The following is a 27308-nucleotide window of genomic DNA, read 5'->3' as shown; positions in this document are numbered from 1 at the left end:
AGAAAAGACAGGCGAGCGCAAAGGATGTCAGGAATTGTAGTTTCTTAATACACACAAAACGCAGGCAACTACATTTCCCATCTCCTCCGGGGAGGCGGGCCAGAGGGGCTCGCGCAAGACATGACGGGCACCGCAGTTCCCGAGCCGAGCCTCGTCCGCACTGTGGGGCGAGGCCCCACGGAGCTACGAACTACTAAAATGGCGGCGGGGGAGGCTGCGGGGAGGGCGCAGGGCAGCGCTGGGAGGCCGCACTGCGCTCGCGTCGGGGTGGTGGAGTACACGCGGAGTCGGCGGAGCGAGTGCTGAGTCGGTGCCGCCGCCGGCTTCCCCCTTACCCCGGACGCTGGGAGACGCTTCGGGGCCGCAGAGGCTTGTGGGGCAGCCACAAAATGGAGGCGAACGGGAGCGGCAGCGGGAGCAGCAGCGACTCGGCTCCCGACTGCTGGGATCAGGCGGATATCGAGCCGGGCAGCGGCGCTGGCCCGGGGTCCGCCCCGCCGGCCGCGGAGGCCGAGGCCCAGCAGGAGCTGCTCGGGGCGGCCTTCAGCCGGCAGCTGAACGTCAACGCCAAGCCCTTCGTGCCCAACGTCCACGCCGCCGAGTTCGTGCCGTCCTTCCTGAGGGGGGGCCCGGCGCCCGGCCTGCCGCCGCCCTCGCCGCCGCCCGGCCTGCCGCCGCCGCCGCCCCACGGTAACTGCCGCGCCGGGACGGGGTACCGCCGGCGGGTGGGCGCCGAGGGCGGAGGGATGGGGGCCATGTTGGAAGGGCGCGGGGCCGTGCTCGGAGGGGCCCGGGGCGAAGGCTGTCGCGCCCCCGAGGGGAAGGAGGGAAAGGGCCACGCGGGGCTAGAGCGCGGCGCGGAGGGCCTCCGGCGGTCGAGGGGGCCGGGCTGGGAGGCGGCCGGCAGCCCGGGGACCGGGGCGGTCAGGCCGGGTAGGTGCGGGCGGGCGCGCTGGGCCGGGGGGAGCCGAGAGACGACCCGGCCCGGGAGTGGGAGAGCGACCCGGTCTGGGGCCCTGGGTCCTAAGGGCCCTTCGTCGTCGAGGGCAGGCGCCGCGGGGTATACAGCCGGGGGGAGCCCTATGTGGGAGAGGGTTTTGGGGACGGGGCGTAAAGCAGCAGAGCCTGGGCAGGGGAGCCGTGGGGCATGGCAGAGGAGCTGGGTGCGGCGTCTGATGCAGCCCCGAGAGTTCGTGGGGGCCATGGGAGGGGGTCTGCAGGCCGCTGTGGTACAGCTGGGGCAGTGGGGACCCTGCAGGGTGTGCGGTGGGAGGTCAAGCCGTGGTATTGTGCTCAAGGGGCAGCAGTAACTGGTGTGGTCTGGCCGCCTGTGGACCCTGTGTACCTTTCCCTCGTACCTTTACTTGCAAAGGGTCGCCCGTGACGAGAGGAAACCACGTAGCTCTCATCGTCCTAAAGCACTAGAGAAGTTGTCGGAGGTTTTGGTGGTAAAAAATTTAGTGTTGCTGGGGAAAACAGCACTGCTTCAGCTACTAGTGCTTCAGATGTATCTTGTCTTTCTGAAGATTATATCACATAGTTATTTTTTTCCAATATTATGCTGATAAATGATTAGTAGGGAAAGGAGGTTTGTCCAGCTGGCCTCAGTCAATGGAATAACTTGAAATTTACCTGGCTTTTAACTTCAGAGGATCTTTGTGTATGCAACCAATGTTTATACTAGATTTACTTTGCATATGGGAAATTAAAGGAGAGCTACTTTTTAATTTCCAGCTCCAAACTGAAGGTCCTTCCAAGCATGAGACATGCTAGTTAACTCTGTGGTAGGATTTTAATGTCACTCCTGCAGCTAAGGAGTTTGAGACCTGACTATGATGTTTAACACCTTCCTATTTTTTTCTATAGTTTTTTGTATCCCTGTTGGTACAATATGAAACAAGCTAGTATTTCAGATATTGATTATAGGGATTTAATTTCACGAAGTGACTGCTTGTTACATTGTTTGTCACAATTTCCTGTTGATTGTGGCTTATTACTTATTGTGTTCTAATTTAATATATTAATTAGTCTTACTCTCCCTTGTATGTAAAGTTATCAGATGTTAACAGCTAAAATCTGTAACTTTCATATCTAAGCTTTAAAATTTTCATAACAGACTATTAACCCATTTTTTGTGTTAGAGTGAATGTTCGATTATGTATTTTTTATAGCTGTTCAGCACTCCTAACTTTTATCAGAAATTGTAGCTCATGTGCTATGCAGGCAGGCGATATGTATTAAATACACTTCTAAGAAGCTGTGGGCAGGCTCTTGGATTCCATTTAGAATAAATGTATATGTTAGGGTTCACAGGTATAAAGGTAGAGTAGATAGCTTGAGGCTGTGCTCCAAATGTGATGCACCTTTGAATAATCTTCAAATTTGATTCTAGTGTGTGTTTCAGCCATTGCAACCCAAATCTAAGTATCTCTTAACTATGTAATCAATGCTGTGACTGAAAACTTTCTTGGGGTTTTGAATGTTAGAGTAACTTTGTTTTTTCTCCCTGGCTACTTTTGTAAAGTTTCTTCTAAGCCTTCCTATATTTAATTTTGTTTTTGTTAGGGTTTTAACCTAAATTTCCTACCTGCTTATTATATTTATTTCTTCATGCTCTCCTTTTCTCCACTATTTTGCTATTTCTGAGACCTATGATGAGCTTTGTCTTTCCAGAGACTGGAGACTGAAAGCACCCTGGTCACCTGGAGTGATCAGAATAGCTTTTTCCATTTTAGTTGCTGAGTATGTTTCCTACGTAGTGCTATAATCTACCTGGTTTGAATTCACCTTGCTTCTAGATCTTCTTTAAGGTTTAGAATTTTAAGTTTCTATAATTAACTTGGATGTCCCTAAGATTAAGCAGACAAATCTGCAGTTAAGAAAGAAAGAAACAACACAACCAATACACACACCACACCCACCCCCAAAAAAATATCAAAACCCAGTTCCTTTCTTAACTGGAGTACTTTAGTTAGCTTTAGGTTAGTACTTTAGGTTAAGTACTTTTCCAGGTGTGATGTACTCAGTTACAGAAAGTAATCAACAGTCTTGTCCTTGCAGGTGTTCATATAAGGTGACAACTACTTTCCTGGCTCGAAGAACTAGGTGGAGCTTGCTCTGGAAATAAGTCAGAACATTGTGTGATTAGAAAATGGTGCTGAATATGTTACTTTTCAGCAACCCAGTTTGCTTTTGCTCCTGTAGGGAATTTGGTGTTCTGTGGCACTCAGTCTTCATTACATTGTGAGAAAAAATATATTTCTATTATCTCTATTGAGGTCTGTACAAATATTGGTTTGTACTGGGAAGAATCTAAATTAATCTTGATTTTTAGGAAGAATTTAAAAAGCTGGGTGTCAGTTTGAGGACCTAAAGTTCTAGTAACACTTTTCTTGAAACTTTCTCTTGGTGAGGTTTTGTTTGAGTCATAATTCCTTAGTAGTTCAAAGGATGTTGTAGGTCAAGATAAATATATAGTGGCAGCATGGCATACAGAAAAGCTCCACAGAACTGATCTCCATTGTGGGGCTGTAGCGTGTAATAGTGTTTCCGTTTATGCACACTAACTTCACATTTTTAGTAATTTGTATAAATTCTTGTAACTTATGTTTAGAGCACTGAAATAACACTCACAGAGGTCATTTAGGGAGCAAGATTTAACTTTTTAAAATCAGGAAACTCTTGAGACCTGCATTCCAAGAAGTTTAGTTTAAAACTTTTTTATGCGTGCTTTCTTTGGATTGCAAATTGTGTATTAGGGAGAGTGTCTGACTGATGTTTACTACTAATACAATTTTTGCTTGCAGGTAGTTTCAGAATTACTTTGGTATTAAATTATCATTTGACTATATGCAAAAAGCATATGTTTAAATTTTTGAACCTAGGGAACAGGTTAAAACCCATATGTTCCAAACGTTGTAGCTGCAAGGGCTTGCTTTTATCAAATTGTGTCCAAGTCAAACTCACGTAAAATCCCTTTTTGTTGGATTCTATCAGAAATGCGAAATAAAGACTGCACAATTTTTTCTGTCTGCAGCAGACATCACTGTACCACAGTTCCTTCCAGTGAGCGTGTCAAGTATGTTATGAACATGTTGTACTTCTAGGGAAATTTACAGTAGATAGCAGTTGCTGGGCTAGCAAACTCAACTAAATTAAGGCAAGGTGTTATGGTCGATAAAATGACAGTAGATTGTGTAAGGGCCTCTAAACATTCTTAATCACAACTGTACCTTGCAGCTTTACTGTTCTGTAGCATCTATGCCTTATTTTTGTACTATTGTTTATTAATTTTCTAAGTGTATATAAGATGTAACTTCATTTGGGTGATTTTTTTGTTTGTTTCTATATCAAGCACGGTTTGGAGGTGTAAGGGAATAGTTAAAACCTTCCTTTCACTGCTGCTGTGCGCCCCCCCCTTTATTAATAGAAATTAGTAAGTTTTCTATTATCTGAGTTTTGGATCTTAGGTATGAGAGAAACAAAAAATATCTGAAAATGCAGCATCAACCTGCATTCTTGTGGTTCGATTTTTGTCATAGTTCTTCAATATTCACAGGATTCTTGGTAAAATTGATCACAGCTTCCTTGTATGGGCTTTACTATGTTTTATGTTAGTTTTTCTTCTTTTTAGAAGTAATTTTGAAGTATTCACTGTTGACTTTGCTTGGAGTAGAATACTGAACTATATAACTTCCTGGCGTCCCTTCCAACCTGAATTGTTCAATGATTTGAAGTATGCAGTGGTTCTGGTAAGAAAAGTGTGTCATTAATAATGGAAGTAATAAGAACAAATGCGTGACACAGCACCTAGTGTAAGGAAAGATAGCGTTTATCCTTTTGGTGGTATTAGTGCTACTGCTTCATTTAGTAGCTCTCTTGACCACTTCAGGTAAAATTCTGAACAGGTTTGTTAATGACTAAAGTTTAGAAAACTTACACCTACAGTCTTGAGCCAAGCAAACATCTGGCTTAAGATTCAATGGCCTTTAGATTGCTTCATTCCCTAAATGTCCTCACTCACCCACAGCAGTCACTTTTTAATAGTTAGGTTCAAGCAGCTGGCCAACTTCAGCCTTCAAACGCTGTAAACAAATGGATATGGCATCTATCTGGTTTTCCCTGCCCTTATTTTTCTTGACCTTGTAGCTAGCTGAGACATACCTATATTCTGCCCGTGCCACCCTTACTTCCACCCCCCGCCAATCAGACACAAAAGTTCTGAAGCCTGTAATTTCCAGAGTAGGTTGTTATCTTTATCATTGTGGTCCCTAAAACTGGTCATCTTTTGTTTTACACCATTCTCTGTAGGCTGTACTTTAAGACTCTTCAACAATTCAGCCATCAAGAGACTTCACTTTGCATATGAACTTGCTAAGAAAGTCTTGTTTGTCTCAAACTAGTAGGCCACCATTCAAGAAGCTATCATACTAAAGGATTACATGGTTTACTCTTATCAACATTTGAATAGCTGTATGCTGATGGTTTCCTCACAAGTAGGGTGTTGGTAATGCTGCTGTTAATCCTTCATAACTGTAAACTTAAGTGCTTACATGACAGCAAATCAGTGCTGTATTGTGCATGCCAGTATAGGGTATAAATACTTATCAAAAAAATCTTTGAGTCAGCACTTGACTACCTAGAGCAGTGTTCTTCTGTATCAGCTTCCCTAGACAGGTGAGCTGCACAACCTCTTTTAAAACAGTGCAGAGAAAGGCTGTAAGTCTTGGCACTGGCTTGCCAGATGATCAGATAAAATATACCTGTGCAATGCAGTCAAGGTGCCAATGTATTACACAGATCCTTTGTCTACCTCTGAACTGCCCCCAGGAAGGTAGCCGGGATTGTATTGCTCCTGTTAGTATAATTCATGACGCTTGTGGCTTTTGTGTGACTCCAATGAAAAACAGACCACTGGGAGCCAGCTGTGGACTAGATGAACTGTCCTGGAGTCTACATGCAGTCTGCTGATCATGTGTTTTGCACCCTGGTTTGGACTACTGATTTAACATATTTGAAAGCATGATGTTGTCTTAAAACTTGATCACTATATCAAAATGAACACAAAAGTAATTTGGGATAATTCTTGGATTCTACTAGCAACCTGGTTTTACAATTCCATTTTCAGAATTTGGGGATTCTCCTATTTTGTGACGAGACATGCAAGCATGAGAAGCAGCTGATTGTATGGAGCCAAGATAAAAAGATGGTTTTATTTTGGCTTTCTTATTATGAAGGAATTAAGCAGTTGAAATTTCATCAGTGAAATTTATGACTATGTTTTGAAGAGGTCTAAATGAAAATGACACTGAATTTCAGTGCAAAAGTTAGTTTAGGACAGGTGATGCAATATTAAAAATATGTTCTCTAGAACAGTCTAAGAATGTATGTGTAAATTTTATTCTTTTATGTTTAAATGTTAAGATCCTGAACTTAACCTGCTAAAAATCCATGGGGAGCTTAGGTTTGTGTGTGGTTGCTTGCACTGGTTGGGGACTTCTGTAGCTTCCCTTGGTCTGCCAGGTGCATGAGAAGCTGGGAGGAGACACAGCTGGGACAGCTGACCCCAGCTGACCCAAGGGATGTCCCACACCATACGATGTCATGCTCAGCATATAGAGCTGGGGGAAGAAGGAAGGCAGGGATGTTCAGAGTTATGCTATTTGTCTTCCCAAGTAGCCATTATGTGTGATGGAGCCCTGCTTTCCTGCAGATGGCTGAACACCTGCCTGCCCATGGGAAGCGATGAATGAATTCCTTGTTTTGCTTTGCTTGTGCACGTGGCTTTTGCTTTACCTATTAAACTGTTTTTTCACTTTTACTCTTCTGATTCTCTCCCCCATCTCACATGGGGGGAGCAAATGAGTGTCTGGGTGGAGCTTGGTTGCTGACTGGGGCTAAACCATGACAGAGAGTGGAATCCTTAACTATTCTCATACAGAGCTTGATTTCTTGACTATCTGCCTCAAAACTCAAGTTATCAACTGAGTGCCAATGCTTGGCCTTAAGGAAAAGGGTTTTCCATTATATTGCCTGAAAAATCCCCATAGGCCTTCTTAAAGACTTATTTGTGAAGAAGCATGTCAGTTTTAGATAAGATAAACTTAAGGTGTGTCCTCACTGGGGAAGGAAGGAGGAGAGTCTTACTAAGCTAACATGTAGCAAAATCCTATGAATACAAAGCAAGTGCTAGCTTTTTTGTGAATTTTACAAAGTCTTTTAAACTTTGTAAAACTGTTAAAACTGCTCTTACATTGGTGCATCTTAAAAATTGGGCATACATCTCGGTGCCCACTGGTGAAGCTAGGGTGTAGGCCTTGAAGCAGGGGAGAGACAAGAATAAAATAATTCGGGATTTAAGTTAACTTTCAGAACTGCCTTAATTGCAGTGATCTCCTGAAAACCTTTTCTTTCTGTATATTTTAAAATATTGAATGTTAAATACTTTGTTTAGCACTACCACTTATTTGTGGTTTAAATAATTTTTTGTGGGGTTTTTTGCTAATGAAGAAACTCATGGTGGTTTTTACGTTCTGATTCTCATGCTCTCTGTGCTTGACTCAGACCTTTATCTTTTACTTTGCTGTAATTCCCTTTCTGCTTTCACTTAAAAAAAGGGGGGGGGAAGGCAAACAACTGTTATATAATTCAAGAAAACTGTTGTGACTACATGACTATTGTGTAAATACTTACTGAACTCGGGTATTCGAGTCACACAAATGAAAAGGTGATGGCAGTCCTAAGGTGGGTGTCATGCATTTCTTCACTCCTCAGCCTTCCAGGAATTCCTGTGAACAAACTCTATGCCTGTATTGGAGGAGCAACAACAAGCTCACTATACAGACCATCTAAGTTCTGTAGATAAGACGCTTCTTTCAAACTGTATTTGCCCATTTTTTTTTTCCTTTTAATCTCTCTCTATGCTCTGTTCTGAGAACAGTTTCATTAACCCCATAGTCAGGTACCAGCACTGTCTAGGTTCTTACCACTGGCAGGCTGGGAGCCATGAGTGCTGCCACACGTAGCAACAAATTACAGCCTCTCATCAACTCTGTGAAGGCTTTTGCGTTGTGGCTCAGGTAACTGCTTCTGAGGAGTTACCAGTTAATCACTGAACAGTATCTGCTTGTGTGGAGACGTCTCTCGGCTTATTCTGTGCATCTGGTAAATACTGCAGCTTATGTAATGATCAAGTTGTCGTTACTGCTTAGCACTTGAGTTTCACTTGAATACCGTATTTTAACTGCAGTTGTTCTTCTAATATTGATTCTCAGTTTACCAGCTCTACCTGTTCCATATAGGAAAATCTTTTTTCATTCTAGTGTAAATTTATTATAAAGCAATTTTCTATTGTTTCTGTGCAAGTATTCTAAACTGTTAATGCTATGAAGTTCCTGGCTTATACTGCTTTAAAATGTTGGTTTTAAACAATCTTTTCAGAGGTTGAGTTTTAATTCATTCTACCTGTGTAGCTTTGGTTATTGTGCAGCAAAAATGCGTGCAAGTACAAAACTTGATGTAATACACAACAAACTCATCAGCTGTAGTAGAATATCATGTGAATGAAATAGGCAGAGTGGATTCTCTCAGTATTTCTTTAAGACGTCAGCTATATTTTAGAGACCTATGTTTTAGAAGTTGTGCAATTTTGAACTCTTTATCAGGAGCATGCACTCCTCCAGTTAATTTTATATTAAAAAATAATAATAATTTTTACTGTATTCAGACAAGACTCTAAATTACATAATGGCCTTGACTCCTGGTCTACCAGTATATAAATGCAGCATACATATCCATTTTTGCCTTTGTTGTTGATAACAAAGGTATTCCAAAAGATTTCTAGGGCTCTGGTGTTCAAGAGGACTAAGGATAAACCACTCACCTCGTGTAATACAGTGAATAAGGTTGCAACAACAGTTCTTGACTTATGGTTTGAGGTGAGATGGAGTATGGAGGATGCCATGTAAAATCTAATTGTTTATTGTAAAGGCAATAATTTGAAGCATGACTTCAAGATTTCTTATTTCAGACATGTTCTGACTTTAAAACCAGATTTCATACAAACTGCATTTTGAATCCCTCTCATATGACAAGATTCCTATCTGAATGGCTTTCACAGATGAGGATCTAGAATTTTTAAGCTGAACTTGAAGTGTGCTACAGATTTTTCTAATTTGTGTTTAATTTGCTGTAACATTTTTACAATAATAGTAAACTATGTTAACCATAAATGTTGTTAGTTAGTTCCCTGACTTCCACAAAATGAAAAACTTTGCATATCCACTTTAATGTTTTAGAGATATTGGGATAAGTTACAAGGACTACTTAGAACCTTTCTTGGTTTCTCTCACCTTTAAAGGTATTTTGTTGTAGTGACTGCTTTATCTCATGGGCAAAATAAGCAAGGTTACTTCAGTTCACTGGATTTGTCCAAATATTTTGCCACAGGGACAGTGTGGAGTTGAAGTTCTTCTCATGTCCTAATCCAATATTGAGTCCTACGTAGTAAGCCTATCTCAACTAGGTTCAGAATTGCCATCTCCTTTCTATGTGATCCAAACGTTCTCTAGGTGTTTCAGAACTCAAACTTAAAGGTGAAGTGTTTTTCCTTGAATTACTGAGATTGCGTTTCTGTCCTCCCAGCCATGGCACTAGTGGTGCTCTTCCACCCAGCCAGTATGTTGCTTCAGAGTGCTGATCCACCCAAAAGCTAGTAGGTTCTTTGCTAGTTCAGTTTTTGGGCAGACCAGCTCCCTTTGTGGACCTTCAATAGTTATAAGTACACTAGGGCTGACACAAGGAGAGATGACAAAGAGCAAAATGCGGCAACCCAATGGTCTGAGAAGCAGGACTGCATCCTTTTTCAGGTGATTGCCTGAACTATGCCTTTAAGACAATCTGTTCATTTCCACACAGAGCGAGCGTTAAATCTGACCCTATAAAGTTAGATTTTTCTCTTGTATACTTGTTTGCAGTGTACCAGTGCCTGAAATAACCTGACATAACCTGAAATTGTTTATCAGAAGTAAACAATTACTGAGGACTGTTTATTTTTATCACTTAAAGCATGTTCTTTCTGAAATTAAGATTCTTTATTTTTTTACTTGTTTTCTTTATAATGAGCTTTTTTAGAGCGGTTTGTATTCCTTTTCCGCTTTGAAGGCACAGCGTATGTTTTATGTAATTCAGTGTCCTCTTCCAAAGCATGCCAGCCACTTGTGTACCAAAGTGACCAGAATTTAATAAGTAGCTGTGGTCAAAACTGAGTATCCGTTGCCACTTGATAGTGTGGCATTAGTGCTGTTTAGGATCCACACACAAACTGCTTATTGATTCTCTTGTGTGCTAGACTTGTACAAAATTTAACAGATGGACCTTTTTAGGTTAACAATTTCCTACCTCCTCTCTGTTATTTGTGAAGAAACTTCTTTTTCCTGTCAGCGTGCCTGCTGTATTACAGACCAGAAAGAAAAACTGAGTTTATTATGAATGCTGTTGATTGACAGTGTATTTCTAAGGAATTAAATAAAACTTCAACTACTTGTAGAGCTTCTGTTTCAAGGCAAGTGCATAAATACCGTCATTTAATGGTTTTAATTATGGACAAACTTCAGGAGTGAAATTAAAAGCTTGTTGAAATGATCTTGTAATTAAAATATTTGTGTCCCAACCATAGTGTGTGTGAAATAGCCAACAATCTTCTGATGTGTTACAAAATGGAGGCATTAGGTTCATACCTAGATTCTGTGCCACCTGCTTACCTCACTCATAAATGGGCTGATATGAGTCTTTTCCAGCTCTCAGATGTGAGTAATGTATCACTTCTTACAAGGAATCTCAAGGTATTCTATTGTTATGCTTTTACTTACTATATTAAAGGATTCTCTTGAAGTTTTGCTCCTGTGGTTTTGGGACCCTGGAGTGCTGATCACATAGGATATCACAGGGGAGTGTAGGGAACCTCGCTCATACCAGTTTCATCTTCTGTGTTGCTGTGCCCCCTCCACTGCTGCTGGTCACTGGGTGTTCTGCTGTGACCCACATTCACCCTGCCTGCAAGCTTTGTCCTCTGGCCCTCTTCCAGCTTTTGCAGCACTGCTCCAGTTTATAGAAGTCTGCAGCAAATACACAAACAGGGCGAAAGCAAAGCGGCTTAGAAAAGCAGGTCCTTTTCTGTATGGTTTTGTTCTTTTGAGGGGATTTGTTTCATCGTTAGGTTCCATCATGCATATAGAGCAAGTAATGGGATTGAAGGGGCGCTGGAGTACAGCTGAATAGAGGGTATGGATTGGGTATGTGCCTGAAAAATATGATAATGAACTTGTTTCAAAGAATCATTAAGTTGAATTTATACCAAGAGAAAACTAAATAGGTTACAGTTTTAGGGATAATTATAGAAGGCCTCTTGATCATGTGGAATAATGTCCTGAAACATCATGGGGTGTAACTGAATTGGAACGTATCACTCTTAGTAGGTTTAATAACTAGTTATACCTCAGCATATAGTTTAGTGGCATGGTTTAGTGCATGAGAAGGTTTGAGTGATTTATCCAAAAAACATACCTGTGGCTTTGATATACACGTGAGTGGTGAGATTGCCCTCAGACTAATATGACTATTATGGTGGGCTGGCAAACATACCAGGTATGTGAATGACTTTATCATCTCTTGACCCTAATAACTACAGAAGATTTTAATTTATTCTTAATAGTTTGTTTCAATTTTCTCCTCAATGCTTATGTGAAATTGTGGGGCAGTAGCAGCTGAAGCTGGCAGAACCTTTCCATACAGTTGTGACATCACACATGGTTTGTTTCCTTGGATACAATGAAACTGGTTTGACATTTTTAAACACCAATTTGCTACTAACACTTAAATAGACAGCATGCCCAGAAAGAATGGGCAGGTAAATACTATGTATAGAAAAATTGCTTCCTTTAAAACTTGCTTTAAGTGTATCTTTCCTTGGGGTGGGGAGGGAGAACTGTTTTTAGAACCGGTGTATTATTTTCACGACTTTTAGGCAGTGTTCTTTAGAAGTATTTGTGCTTGGAGGCTATAGTTAGTACTGTTTTCGGGGGTGGGAGATGTTTTTTCTTAAATACACTTCTTGGAATAAAGTTGGGAGAAATTGGTTACATCAGTGTATTTTAAAAGTTAAACTTCTTTACAGGCGCACCTGTAGAGACTTCTCCAGAGGAGCAGACAGCCTCTTGTGAAGGTAATTGTTTTCATGTTCTGATGGTATGCAATGCAGCTGCATGAAACATGATTTTTTAATTATTGCAAATAATCTCCTTTTTAAAAATCTCAGAATCTTTTTGAATCTTCATTCTTTTAATCTTCATAGTGCTATTCTAAGACCTTGTGGTTATCTGTGGTTGTTTACAATTTTATAGCTAGTTAAGCGAGGCATACTAAGGCCAAGTGGTTTATTGGAGATCATAAAGCTTGCATGAAGCAGATTTTTAAAACCTGAATCTGTATATTAAATAGCATTAGTAAGTGCCCAAGCATCTGAACCATGCTTTTATTAATGTAGTCACTCTGTTTTTCTTTGTTCTTGGTACAATCATGGTAAATGTGTCCTTAATGATTTTTTCTTTTTTCCCTAGGTTCAAATGCTGCTGTTAACATGGAAATTTCAGAATCTGTTGGTAAGATGAGAATTGTTCCATTTCACTGTGATAGTACTATAAAATACTTCTATAGTGCTTTTGCTGAATCATTACAAACAAAATTGAAGAATATCTTTGCATTTTTGGTCTTACTAATTTTCCTTGTGTCTGTGTATTTAGATTAGGAAAGAAGTAATTGAATACTAGTATTCATTGACAGGTACACTTAAATTACTTAGACACTGAAAAATCATCAGCACTGTATTAAATAATTTCATATTACAAAGTAGTCTCATTAATATGTGTGAAATGGTGATTAACAAAAAATATTAAAGTGATCAGTAATATGAGCAATCAGAACATGGAAATTGTATCTTTCTCCTTGTATTTGTATGGCTTTTGAGAGAACTTAAAACACTGTCTGCCTTTCTAAACATAAGGTAGTGTGTGTCTCTCTGGATTCAGACCAGTGTGATGGTTTGAGTGGATCTTCAGCTTTGTTTTTTCCTTGTAAAATTGTTGCCCTGTTAATCCCCGTGAATCATAGTTTTCTGATGTCAGCACACAAGCTAGTTTGAAAGCTCCCAATAATAATCATTTCAGAAACAAACAGCAATTGCCTGTTTTTATATAGGAAGACATTAACAGATGGGATGGTTGAAGTCTTTTTGATTGTATCTTTGGGGCAGGGGCTTTTCTGCATAGTCATTGGTTTTAATTTCATTATCTATTTCTGTATATCTAACTGGTTAATTTTTAGTGGAAAATGGAGAGACAGAAATGTCCCCAGAAGAGTCATGGGACCACAAAGAAGAAACAAGTGAAGCAGAACTAGGAGGTGGTCCCACAGGGGATGCAGGACCTTCTGAAGAAAGTGCTCAGGAAATGATGGAAGAGGAGGAGGAAATACCAAAACCGAAATCTGTTGTAGCACCACCAGGTGCTCCTAAAAAAGAGCATGTAAATGTAGTATTCATTGGGCATGTAGGTAAGTTGTAAGTGAATGTGAACTAATTTTATCTTTGTGTGGTGTATTATCTAGAACTTGGAGGATTAGAAATTAATCCTGCTCATTGTAGGGATGTATGTATTCACCATGTCCTGAAGTTAACAGGAGCATTGATTCTAATGAAGCTGCTTCGGAAAAACGAAAAAACTTAAAGAAGGTGTTTCATGGGTAGAGTGCCAAGGGTAGAATACCTGTATTCTTGTGGGCACTGCAATCTCTGTGTTCGTGATTTCTCAAGTACCTGCTCTATTGAGTGTTTCAGTGACGTATCTGTAGTTATGATCCAAAGAACAAACTCAGAAAGTGGTGCTCCTTTTCTGCTTGTTTTAAATATTTTCATAGGGTTCTTATTAATTGTTACTAAATTTAAAAATATTATTCAAAATATTAATAATTGTAGAGCTATAAACGACAGATGAACATAATTCAGGGTTAAAAGAAGCATTTATAGCAATGTCCCAATTGAATAGTTTCAACAAGCTTCAGAAAAATAAAGTGCTGTCAAAAGTACAGAAGAATTATTGAATCATGAGTTTAACAGTAAATTCTGTATTTTCATTTGTATCATCTCTTATCACCTTGAAAGTACTGTAACTTAGTCCTCGGGTAAATTCAGAATGAGTCACACCAAGGAAAGAGGTAGTGGACAGAGATACATCCCAATATTGAAGAGCAGCCTACAGAAGCTAGTGACAAGGGAGAAAGGAAGCAGGGAAAGGGTTTTGGCAAGAGCTTTCCACAGTCTTAACCCATGCTTTTGCTGGTTGTTGGGAGTTCTTTTTTTTTTTATGGATAATGCCAAGTTTATAGGTATGAAAACAGAATTTTCAAAATTCAGTGTGATTGAATTGACAATGAGTTATTATGGAAAGAAGGGAAGCTGAGAGATGCTTCAAAAAATTACATTTTAAAATATCTCTTTGGAAATTAATTAGATGACCTTGTTCATAGTTGTTTTCTTTTTCTAGGATTTTCTTTTAAATTGTGAATGACTGAATTTGTTTTTTTTTAGATGCTGGCAAGTCAACAATTGGAGGACAGATAATGTAAGAAAAAAATAAAATTTTTAATTTGCTTTTCTTGAGAATTAAATGCATTAAGTAAAATTTTCTTTATGGCTTTAATCAGCATAGATAAATATTTTTATAATAAACTGTTACTGTCCCTATTTCGTTACTTATTGCCTTTGGAATTTCTTAATTCCAGCAGATCTAATCTTGTCGCTATAGGATTTTCACTTACTTAACGGAAACAAATCAGCAATAGCACACATCATTAAATTGAAAAACCTGAATCCCTTTCTTACAACATGACTGTCTGTCTTCATCATTTTAAAATGCTATTTGAAACTGCTTTGTATACCCTTGGTTAAACTTTGTCCGTTTTGTGAAGATCCTTGAATATCCTTATTTCCTGGTGGTAACATTGTCAGCCATAATTTGATTTCAAAATGTAAAATTTTAATAGTTAATCGTTTATTTTAGAAACAGTATCTAAAGACTGCAATATTTTTGAGACAAAAGTAAATAAATGCAGCTAGATCTAACAGTCCGTTTAAAAAAAAGAAACGGAATGTAGTACAGGAAGAAATAAATGCTATCCTGCTGATGCAAAGTGTTTCTATGATTCTAAAATAATAATCTCAGTGAAAGTGGGAGGTCTTTGTCTTGGCATTTTCATCTTGTTTTGTTTTGATCGAACTGGAATGTTGGAATTGTCATGCTACATTTAACCTTGTAGTTCATACTAGAGCAAATTAGCATTTTATTATCTGACATGTCTGGTATTCTCCTTGTACAAGCAGATGCCTATTCTTAACGCTCCTACTGATGTGTAATGTTCCTGAAGCTTTTTGAGGTCTTTTGTTTTTGCAGAATATCGCTTTGTTGTAAGGAGGGAGTGAAAAAATTGGATGCTGTACCAACTTTATCATTAACCCGTTATTTACTGTTATCATTAATTTTATAAACTTAAGTAGATGACTTTTGTTAGAAGATCAGGTACAAATATTTGAAGGAAAAATATTAAAGTTTTAATATAATAACACTGTACACTACTTTTCATAACTGAACAGTCTCTCAAGCTATTACTTTCCTTGTTCGATCTAAAAAGAATTAAACCAAAAACATTTTTCTTTACATTTTAGGAATAGGGGGAGATAGCGGGGGTGAGTGGGTGTGAAAAATTCTCCTATCGCGATTGTTACTTAATTTTGAAATATTCTATTAGTCTCAAGCAGATTTAACAGATGTTGTTCCTTTTCAAAAGTTACCTCTGCAGAACACTTTACAATTAGGCTTTAAAAGACATTCCTCATACTTCTCCTAAAGGGTACTGGTGTACTTTTACATATCAGATAATGGTGTGGCTTTTTGAGGAGAAAAAATTCCACTGCTGCTTGCATCAGGCTGTTCCAGTTTTTCAGAATAATCTGTAGGGATTGTATAAGCATTGAACTGTTTGGAACTATGTTTCTGCTTATGTAAAATTGCACCTTTTTTTTTTTCCCCCTTAGGTATTTGACAGGAATGGTTGACAAAAGAACACTTGAAAAATATGAAAGAGAAGCTAAAGAAAAAAACAGAGAAACATGGTATGAACTTACTGAAGATAATGGTGTGCTTTCCTCTTTGCACTATGATGAAAATGAGACTGTTTTTTAGTCTCTGTTCCTGTAGCACTGGCTTCCTGCTGGAATCGGCTTCAAGAGTGGGGGGAGGAATCCATGTTTTCCTCCAGTACTTCTTTAGTAAAAACTACATGGAACAGTGCAACTCACATTGGAACAGGTTTTGCTGCTACGATGCTTTGGTAAACCTAGTTGGTAAAAAAAGAATACAAGGCAGACACTTTTCTCAGGCAGCCCTTGGGGTCATTCTATCTGTATGTCTTTCACCTGTGAACAGCACAGAGATATCTAAGGGACAGAGATTAAAGTTGTCCATTTGGCAGACACAAGGAGAGAGTGAGTGAATAGTTTTGGCTTTCACCTTCTATCTCATTTGTATGTGAATAAAGGTAGGGTCTGCAGTTCTTAAGTTTCCTCCAGGTAAGACGATGCTGCTGTCATGCATGGATTTTTTGCGGGCCTCTTATTTGTTTTGGGTTTTTGTCTTTTGGTTCATTGGGTTTTGCTTTTGTGTATGTGTGTGTATACAGCACATAGAGCAGCATGCTTTCTCCTTCAAACAACTCCTGGAAAATTGATTTTTCTTTTGGAAGCTTTCCATTCCTGGCTATGGTAGAGGAAAACAGGGGCTCAAAGTGCTCTGGTAAAGAAGCAGCTGAAGACCTCCTTAAGGGTAGAGCAGCAATGGAGCACTCAAGGGGCGGGCATAGACCTGAACTAATTGTATTATATGCGTGAGGGGGATACATTCTTTTTATCAAGCAAGCATCATCCTCCTGTTGGTAGTCGACCATAGTAATGAATTTCAGGACCTTCCTCAAAAACCCTGGACAGCTTGAAAAACAGATTTCCTCTTCCCCTCCTCTTTTAGAGAGTGAGTTGCAGGAAGTGCCTCTCTGAATGCTATTTTTATTCCTTAATATATGCCATGATATACAACAGAAAGTATGACGAATCTCCGTGTCATTATCAAAGATCTTGTTTGCTCATTTCATATGTTGAGAGTCTTGAAATCTGAGCAGTTTTACGTTGTGACTCAAAATTCTATACTGTAGTGCAGAGTTGACGTTTCATCCAGAAACGCATCTTTCCCTAAAAAACCCTATGTGCAAAAAGGGATACCCATCCAGCTACCACACATAAATTCCTGGTTAACTCCTGTTAGCTGAGTAAAACCTGACCTTTGGTTTGGCTGAAATCTTCCAGAAGCACAGGCCATGGTGAAGACACATAGGAGCACATGTACATGTACAAACCAAAAGCCATCTAGCATGCCACCTACGACTCAGTGACAAATAGCTACTGCCTGTGGAAGACTGATTATATATGCGTAATTCCCAATGTTTAGTGCTTTCTCTGACTCAGGAACCTCTTGAGTTGGAAAGGACATCTTTGTATTTAACAGCCCCTGATGCTCCCTCCCTGATCTCTGGTCAGCTGAGTTAGCAGTGTCTCTTCAGATGGTATCCAGTCAATACAAATGACAAGTTAAAGGTCTTTACAGGCTGCTGTTAATGGTGAAAAATGTTGGTATGTTAAGCCAGTTCAATTTAGTTATTACTACTTTTCTTCTCCTTAGTGAGAGTATTAATTTTTTTCTCTCCTTTCTATTCACCAATTTTCACAAAACCTGAAGGAGCTAAATGTTTTTTGAAATTTCGGTTCATCTGTCTAACTTAAATCTAACTTGTTTGTCAATGGCCAATGGGATAAAATATAATTAAGAGGGGACTACAGTTGATATGACCAAAGTATCAAATATAGGGTATGTAAAGGTGGTGTCTATTTCATAGCCAATTTCTGCTTGATATGTGCAAATAAATGAGAACTAACAATAATCTCATAATATGAATATGTACAGATAAGACTAATTTTTTTAGTTAATTATGCTGAGAAAGAAGAATTGTTCTGTATTTGATCCAGAGGTGTTTTTCAAACTGAGGCAAAGCTTAAACTATTTGAGGTTAGATCATACCTGGAGAACTTAGTAATTGAAAATTGGTTTTTAGAATTGCATTTTCTAGGTATGTGAGGGAGAGTTAGTGCTGGGCGTTACAGCTCACTACGTATACACAAAACAGTCAATAAATTAAAGAAAAAGTCACTATTGGTGTTGGAAATGCTTACATTCAGTAACACTGACATGGTTAGAATAGTTGAGCAGGAAAAAAAAAGACAGGATGAACAAATCATCATACATAAATTTAGTAAAAAGTAATACAAAACCAGAATATTTGGGTTGTTCCTCTTTTTGTTTAGGTACCTTTCATGGGCCTTAGACACAAACCAAGAAGAACGAGACAAAGGTAAAACAGTAGAAGTGGGTCGTGCCTATTTTGAAACTGAGAAGAAACACTTCACTATTCTGGATGCTCCTGGACATAAGAGCTTTGTTCCAAATATGATTGGTGGGGCTTCTCAAGCTGATCTTGCTGTGCTGGTAAGGACAAATCGGCTTCTTTTATTTTGGATATACTGTGGAATTAAGCTTTTGACTTTTGTTTGCTTATTTACTCCTCTGGTTAGTTACAGTGGGTAAAATTTTGAAATCTTAACTCTACCAAGTCAAGTGGTTTTTAGAGTAACTTAACAGTGTCATAAAATTGTCCACAGGTGTCATGTGACTTTTACATATGTCAGTACAGAAACTAGTGGGTAATATTGAGGATATACCAGTGCATTTTGAAAGCTTTTTATTTTACTATCCAAAGCTATTTTTTATTAAGGCAGTATTACCTGTTGTCAATTGTTCTGTTGAGAGAATTGTAGAATTATTAAAATATGTATTTTCTTATTAGGTTATTTCTGCAAGAAAAGGAGAATTTGAAACTGGATTTGAGAAAGGTGGACAAACAAGAGAACATGCCATGTTAGCAAAAACAGCAGGTGTAAAACATTTAATAGTCCTTATTAATAAAATGGATGATCCAACTGTAAACTGGAGTAATGAAAGGTGAGTTTAATATTAAAAAAATATTATTCATTAAAAGATATGGAAATAAAATAATTCCTAAGTAATTTTTGCACCCTATTTTTGCTGAAAGAATGGTAGACTGGGGGACTACAGACGGGTGATGAAAATTGCAAGAAAAACAGAAGCATAGTACCTAGGACAGTGCCTCTCAATTAAGCTTGAAATTCTATACTATAAAACATTCATTTTCAACACTTTGGATCTGTGCAGCCATATCTAATAAATCCATGAATTCTAACATAGTTTAATTGTTGACTTAGAAACTTTATACTGAACCTAAAAGGAAGTGACTGTTTTCAGTAGTTTAGCTTGCCATATTCTTGATTGCTTGGCCACTTTTCTGGTAAACTCTTAGCTAAGATTTGGTGAGAATATTATCCTGGTCACCTTCAGTATCCACCCTGTATTATTTGGGGTTGTTCTTTAATGATAAGCTGAATTGAATAAGTAAATAATATAAAGTGGCTTATGATAACAGTCTGAGAAGGGGGAAGGGAGGGAGTCTTGTGATGATACAGGCCAGGTAAAAATAACTAGAAAGTCAATATGTAATATTTAAATAACTAATAAAAAGGATTAAGTTATTCTTTTCTCCCTTAACACTCAAATGTTAAAGATTTTTACTTTTCCTAAATGTTAAAACTTAGGTCTTTTTATGGCTTCTGTCACATCTTTCTTCTCACCCCTTTAAGCTCTCTGCTGAAAAGTGACTTAGTCCTTCCCTAGAGATACTTATGTAATGACAGGATACAGTTTTCTTCTACAGTGTAATAAGAAGAGTTCTCAGAGAACTTGCTGTGCTGTCAAGAATTGTGAAAGGTTTTTTGGAAAGCTATGAGGGACTAGGCAACCGTACAGCATCAGCTGAGTTTATTAAAAGAATAAGGCATGTCCAGTTGTGCTGTCCTGGTCCTTCCCCAACCTTCAGACATTACTGAACTCAGCTGAAGCTGACCGAGGGGAAGAAGTGCAACAGAAATAAATAGCATTAAGTCTTAGGAAATTTATGTAGGAGATTGGAGGAGACTAAGCCAGCACTAAAGTGAAAGCCTGCAGCATGAGCTGAGTAGCTGTCTGCTTGGTCTCTCCTGCTATCTTGGCCTGGATCTATTGCTTAAAAGCAGATATAGCATCTGCTGCTGCTTACCCAGCCCAGTAATTGAGGTGTATGGAGAAAACTGATGATACTTCATGCAGCAGAGGAGTAACAGGGTAATAGACAACAGCAAGTTGTGCTGGAAGATTGGGGAGAAGATGCAAATAGGCCACTAAGTTTTATTAGGTTTGCTTGCTGCTCACAGAATAACTTAACTGATGAAAACTAAATGTCTGGGTTTTTTTTTAAAGCACGGTATTATGTCATGCTGGAACAATTGAAACTTATCTTGATCTGCTTGTCACTTTAATAGATATGAGGAATGTAAAGAGAAACTGGTGCCATTTTTGAAGAAAGTTGGCTTCAATCCCAAAAAGGATATTCATTTCATGCCCTGCTCAGGACTGACTGGAGCAAACCTTAAAGAACAGTCAGAATTCTGTCCTTGGTATATGTACGTATCTTAAATTGAGCAACTTGGATATTTGCTGTATTTCAATAAAAGTAAACACTATGGTAAAGCTAGGAAGTATAGCATGGTATATTGTAGCTGTCTTCTAAAGTGCTTGAGGACATATAATCAGGGCACCAAGATCACAGCCATGCAATAAGCCAAACAATAGCATTTCCTAACTGCAGAATAAAGTTAGAAGACTGTGATAGTATTAGCGGTGGTCTTTGGCTTTGAGCTTGAGTGCCATACTAGCCCTTGAATTTTCCAGTGGTGCTGCAGTTGACATGTTGCTGGAATGTGTAATTGTTTGATATGAACAGTTTGCTTGAAGCCATATAATAATTAGTGACAAGCCATGTCTCTCACTGGATGTCATGTTTTCCAATATTGTTCATGACAGTTAAAACACATTAATGAAAATCATGTTTGGACCTAGCTTATGGTTTTGTACTTCCAAAACATATTACACACTAGCAAGATTCTCAAAGGAAAAATTCATTTGTGTAAAAATATGCCTGTAACATAACTTTAAAACTACATGCACTTCCTGGGTATTAATATGTTAGCTGGGGTAAAACGGACACTAATGATGGGATGTTATGATAGATTTAACTGTCTTAGAGGTCACTGTTCTTAATGATGACAGGATGAAAATAATTCCTTTTGTTGGACTGCATTTATCCATTCTGAGTAATTTTCAAACAGAAGGGTGCTCATGAAACTGAAACAAATGCCTTCTCTTTTAGTGGGCTACCATTTATTCCATACCTGGATAATTTACCAAACTTCAACCGTTCAGTTGATGGACCAATCAGGCTGCCAATTGTGGATAAATATAAGGTACAAATTAAAATAATAGGATAGACAGTATAAATGGACTGTTCTTGGAAAGCAGTAAATGGACTATTTACTGTATTTTTAGAGGGTTTTTTCCCACTGATATGTTTACATTTCCAGCTATAGAATAGAGGCGGGGAGGGGAAGTAAATAATTTTGGCATTATATGAGACTCTTAAAGTCTGTAATCTTTCATGAGGACAGTTTCCAAAACATCAGGTATAGCAGTGCTAAATTACTTCATAGGGTTAAGTAATCATACTTAGAGTTAAATCATAAATAGAGCAGACTCCATAGGAAAGTGTTTTCAATTTTTATATAATTTCTTTTTGTGAAGGATATGGGCACTGTGGTCCTTGGGAAGCTGGAGTCAGGCTCTATTTGCAAAGGACAACAGCTTGTGATGATGCCAAACAAGGTACGGTAAGGTTTAAATATTACTACCCTAAAAAACAGCTTCAGTCTTAAAGGCATTTGTTACTGTAAATCAGAAAATTTTCTGTTGCTCAGTTGAACACAACTAAGCTTTCCTGTTTTACGTGGTTGACGTTTCCAGGTGTGTGTGTGTATAGTTCTTTAGCATTTAGAACTTGGGTTGTCTCTTAAACTGAGTTGCTGGGCTACAAAAGAACCCTAGTTTATTTGAACTGTGCTTTACTTTGTATATGTATAGTTGGCCCACAAAACCTTTTTCCTGCTGTGGGTTAATATTGCTCAAAATTTTTTTCCCTTTTTCTTATTTTTCTTTTTCTCTTTTCCCTTCCTTAAGGGAAATAGGAAAAAATATAAAGGATGCAAACAGTACACAGTGTGTTCCAGTGAAAGACCTGAAGTTTGCTTTAGTTAAGGATAGGTTGTTTGTGTGGGTAGGTAGTGTAAGATCACTAATTGGAATCATTGTGCTGCCCTGAAGAATGTGAAAATATAAAAATGAAGGATGCGAAAATAGAGTTGAGAAGAGGCAGTGGATGAGAATAGTGTACTCGAATAATGGTGGTTTCTTAAAAAAAGGGTTTGAAGTACTTCTTATCTATTCATCTCATCTTTACTTACGCTGACACACTTTTTCTAATTCTGTAGGCTGAGGTGGTTTCCTAGAAAATGTCTCAATACTCAAACATGCAATAAATCTGCAGCTCGTTGAAAGCTGATATTTCCAAATCAAAATATGTTAATTAGATTGACTTCCATGTCACCTTTCTCAAGAGCTGCTGAAACTAAACTTAGACAGTTTGAGATTATGCTTTTCAGTTTTTAAGATATTTTAACAGACAGTGGCTTTTTATAAAACTGCTTGACATGCATCTGACGCCCACGTTATTTTGGGGTTGATTAGGAGAAATTCATAAATTGTAAATGGCTTTAACTAAACCGTTACAGAACTTGTATTCAGTAAATAGCCAGTGCTTTTGATGACACACTTTTATTACTTTGGCAGATAATGAGGATTGAACTAAAACTTCTGGAAGTCAGAACAATAGAGTTCTTTCTGAAACTACTCCTTTTTTAACTTCTCTGCCTTTCCAATGTTTACTTTCTGTTGGTATCTAGTACTGTGTAAAGATACAAAAATCAGAAGAGGTTACAACATAGAGGAACGTCTGAAAATACATTTTGGTTTTTGCTTGGAGAGCGTTCATTAATATAAAAATATCAAATGTATCATCTTCTCCAGGAAATCTTGTGGAATTTTGGTATTCTAGGATTTTCTGGATTGTGTTAATATTCAGACTGTTACATTTTGAATGTAATGAGTCTATACAGCAATGTGGCTTTTGTAGTCGGCTTAGATAATATGCATCTGTTTTATCTCATCTCTTCGTAAGTTTTAAACTCATTTCACTTTGAGAAATAGCGGATATTTTTGGAATTTGCTTTCCATTGAATAACTACTATAGAATTATATTAAAATTTATGAAATATGCTATTTTAAATAGTACCTCATCATTCAAATATTTTAAATGTTCTGAAGCTTGCAGAACCAAATGTAACGAATTTAAACTATAATGAAATTATTTATTGAAATCCTTGTATTGTATTTAAATGACTTTCTACCAGACTAAAATATTCACAATAAAAACTGCATTTTTGCTTTCTTTAAGCACAATGTGGAAGTTCTTGGAATCCTTTCTGATGATGTAGAAACTGATTCAGTAGCCCCAGGTGAAAATCTAAAGATCAGACTGAAGGGAATTGAAGAGGAAGAGATCCTTCCAGGATTTATTCTCTGTGATCCCAACAACCTGTGTCATTCTGGACGCACGTTTGATGCCCAGGTAGAATAATTGTGTTTCACCGAATCTAAACTTCAGTTATTTGAAGTTTTAGTTCAGCTATCATGTTTGCTACCATATCTCTAAATCGACAATAACAGATACACATCATCAGAGTTTTTAAAATATCATTTGTTTTGAATATAACTATTCAGTTAAGTTTTAGATACCTATAGTTGTGAAAGCAAGATCTTGTCAGGCCAATTCTTCAATTTTACACTTTCCTAATATAAACAACTTACTTGATTACAAATTTTCTTTTTCACAAAAACTTGTGTATGTATTGTTCAACTACACATTTTAATATAGTTTTGTCTTTTGGTTATTCTCTGCTCTTTTATAATTGAAATGAAGAAAAATGCACTTACTCTTAATTGTTTTACAGATAGTGATAATTGAGCACAAATCCATTATCTGCCCAGGTTATAATGCTGTGCTGCACATCCACACCTGTATCGAAGAAGTCGAGATAACAGTAAGTGTCCTTTAAGCTGTGATGTGAATGTATATAATCCACTTCTTGGGGCGAGGAGTTCTGTCGTGACATACACTTGTAGAGCAAGTAATGCAACAAAGCTCCAGCTGTGAATGGAATCTTTGGTCAGTACCGTAACGCAACCAAAAATGGCTGTAACTGTTAGCATAAGCCTTCTGAAAAGTGTGGTAGGTCGTGATTGACTCTTATGCAGTAAAACTTAGACGGGTTGTTTATTTATTTCTAAGTATTTTCTTCCTTAGACCACTTCAATTTTGTTTGTAAAGAAAAATAACCCTTATTTTTCACTCACAGCTATTAATTTTTTACTTATACAGGCCTTAATCTGCTTGGTAGACAAAAAAACAGGAGAAAAAAGTAAGACACGGCCCCGTTTTGTGAAACAAGATCAAGTATGCATTGCCCGTTTAAGGACAGCAGGAACTATCTGCCTTGAGACATTCAAAGATTTCCCTCAAATGGGTCGCTTTACCTTAAGAGACGAGGGTAAGACTGCTTGATCAACAGTTAACTGCTGCAAGAAATAGTTACTTGCAATAGGAGATCATGCATGGCAATGAGGTACTAAAACGCTGGTATGTAGTGGAAATCGCTATCAGGGTAACAATGGAAAAGTAAATCTAAGCAAATTGTTGTCATTGTGCAGAGTTCTTGCTAGTAACAGGTGTGTTTTATTTTAGAGGAATAATGTACAGAAATGTGCATTGTGAAACAAAAGGTTGAATTTGAAAAATTACCAGCACTGTTTTCTTAATGCATCCTGGAATGTCCACCTACAATATGAAAACCATAGCTTCTCTATTTAAAGTTAGAAAAGGCAGGGTTGTATGTTGGGCTTTAACTCATTCACCCTGGTAAAACTCATAGATTTGTGAGACATATTTAAAATAAATTGTCTTTAAAAGCAGTAAACAGATCTGGTAGAACGATTCTGCCTTTTCTTTTCCATAGACGAATATAGAGTAGGCTTTCCACAATCCACATAGTATTCTTTACTGTGAGAATAGCGATTTTACTGTGCTTTTAAATACACTGGTGCTTTCATTCTGCAATACAACAATTTATTCTCTGTATTATTTCTAATATTCTGGAGAGCCTGCATTTTTGGGGAAAGTTTTCATGTTCTTAGAGACCTGTACATCCTTTTCGTAGTATATGTAACTCTGCTGTTTGCCTCCTTGGTTTAGGTAAGACCATTGCAATTGGAAAAGTTCTGAAACTGGTTCCAGAGAAGGACTAAGCATTTTTCTCAATGACCCCCGCACAATACTGTGAGGAAAATCGACTCTGCAAAAGCCTACTTCACACCGCCTTCTTATTTTCTGCCCATTGATAAACTTCTCCCCATATTTTGCAAAGACAAATTTCACAGCAAAGGTCCACATTATGTCAGCTTTCTCATATTGAGAGCTCTGCTATGCCACTGTTGAATTTTCCCAAAAATAATTTTTTTCTCCCAAATTCTGCTTCCTTGGAAAGATTTGGCAATAGCTTTGTAAGTGATGTGGACATAATTGCCTATAATTATGAAAATCTAAAGGATTTTTAATGTTTCATTTCCCCAGCATATATATTGACCTCTTTTTTCCAGGCAGATCATTCAGAGTGTGCGAGTGTGTGTGCACATGTTACAAAGATGACTACCATGTTAATAAACTATTCAATTTGAAATCTTTTTCGGTATTTGAATTGCTTTTGAATAATGTTTTTTATCCGGATGTAACGCAGTTGCATTAGCTTTTTAACTTTCCAGTAACCTGGATGTTTGGTTACTTGGACTTTTCTAAACTCCTCAGCCTCCCCACACACACAGTTTTAAATGAGGCAATTGGGCACTCAACCAAGTTTGTATTAAAATAATTAGGTTTGCCCCTTCCCTTTGTCGAATGCATTCTTAAAATTAAAAAACGTTCATGTAAATGTGGCACCTTCATTCGCTTTACATTTGTTAATATCTTCAGCGAATTTAGGTTGACTGAACATTATTACTAGACACAGTAAGTCAAATTTGAAGGCTAGATCTACATATTGTGTCTTTATAAAAATTCAGCATTATTAAATTCTTAACTGCAGAAAATGCTAACAACCAGTAAATCAGTGAAACTTGCAAAAATAAGAGAATTTGTGGCAATAGTGCCTATTAGTATTTATAAGAGCTGCATTTTGTGGGAGAACTGGGCCAATTAAAAAGTGCCAGTTATATAAGTTACTCAGTTCACCCTGTCTTTAATTTAGAGGGCTGGATAATCCTTGCTGTTTTAAAGATCAGTCTGAACTGAGAGGGAGAAAGACTATTTAAATATCCCTAAGAGTTTGCACATACTGAAATATGGGAGAGTCAGAATCAAGCACAGTCTGTAAATTTTTGCATATCAAAAAGCAATGTAAGCTTAGGAGGACCAGTGAGGTTTTTCTTGAGAAATTAAAGCAAAACTGGTTCAAAATAAAGCTTACTCAGTACAACTTGAAGGAGCTGTGTTATAAAACCCTATTTAGCTGCACTTTGGAAGTGGACTGTCTCCAGTTGCTGTCCTGATTCTAACAATTAGGATGAAGGCTAACGGATTTGTCTTCATTTCTCAGAGTATTAGTAGTAAGTATTAAAAGGTATCTTCAGAGCTTCTTCAGAATGTTTTAAATTAAACATTTTCAGTTGTACAATTGTGGCGAGCCCATCTCCTCCCCCAAAAGTTTACAGTCTAGTGACTGTGTCTGAATTCACAGATAACTCAAAACTGAAACAGATTTATCTTTTTTGGTTTTTTTTTTTTGTTTTATTTCTTTGTAACTGTGGAACTCCCATTCATTTCACTTACAGCTACATTGTATGGACAGAAGAAGTTATTGTCCTTCAGTTTCATATGACTACACTTGTAGCTACCGTAATGCATGGAATTTAAATAAATTTTATTATGTCTGCAAA

At 38.1% G+C, this 27308-nt stretch overlaps 1 protein-coding gene across 2 annotated transcripts; it reads left to right on the top strand.

Moving 5' to 3' along the window:
* Positions 1–248: 248 nt before the first annotated feature.
* GSPT1 (G1 to S phase transition 1) lies at positions 249–27308 on the top strand. Of its 2 annotated transcripts, none has more exons than XM_075105207.1 (15): positions 249–690; positions 12173–12220; positions 12615–12656; positions 13378–13605; positions 14639–14672; positions 16142–16219; positions 18515–18695; positions 19054–19208; positions 20639–20779; positions 21526–21619; positions 21954–22034; positions 23719–23892; positions 24275–24364; positions 24703–24871; positions 25573–27308. In XM_075105207.1, exons 1-15 carry the CDS (start codon positions 390–392, stop codon positions 25623–25625), a joined length of 1869 nt encoding a protein of 622 aa, XP_074961308.1. In that variant the 5' UTR covers positions 249–389; the 3' UTR covers positions 25626–27308. The 2 variants fall into 2 exon arrangements, with proteins under 2 accessions (XP_074961308.1, XP_074961309.1); XM_075105208.1 differs by lacking the exon at positions 249–690 and adding an exon at positions 911–933.

This window comes from Phalacrocorax aristotelis, chromosome 10 (genome assembly GCF_949628215.1).
Source record: "Phalacrocorax aristotelis chromosome 10, bGulAri2.1, whole genome shotgun sequence".
Lineage (NCBI taxonomy): Eukaryota > Metazoa > Chordata > Aves > Suliformes > Phalacrocoracidae > Phalacrocorax > Phalacrocorax aristotelis.
This window is presented reverse-complemented; position numbering and strand designations above follow the sequence as displayed.

Excerpts from the sequence above, each read along its gene's own strand:
- GSPT1 (XM_075105207.1), top strand. The coding sequence starts at position 390 with ATGGAGGCGAACGGGAGCGGCAGCGGGAGCAGCAGCGACTCGGCTCCC. Across the intron at positions 16,220-18,514 it reads GAAAAAAACAGAGAAACATG|GTACCTTTCATGGGCCTTAG; the intron begins GTATGAACTTAC and ends CTTTTTGTTTAG. Across the intron at positions 22,035-23,718 it reads TTGTGATGATGCCAAACAAG|CACAATGTGGAAGTTCTTGG; the intron begins GTACGGTAAGGT and ends GCTTTCTTTAAG.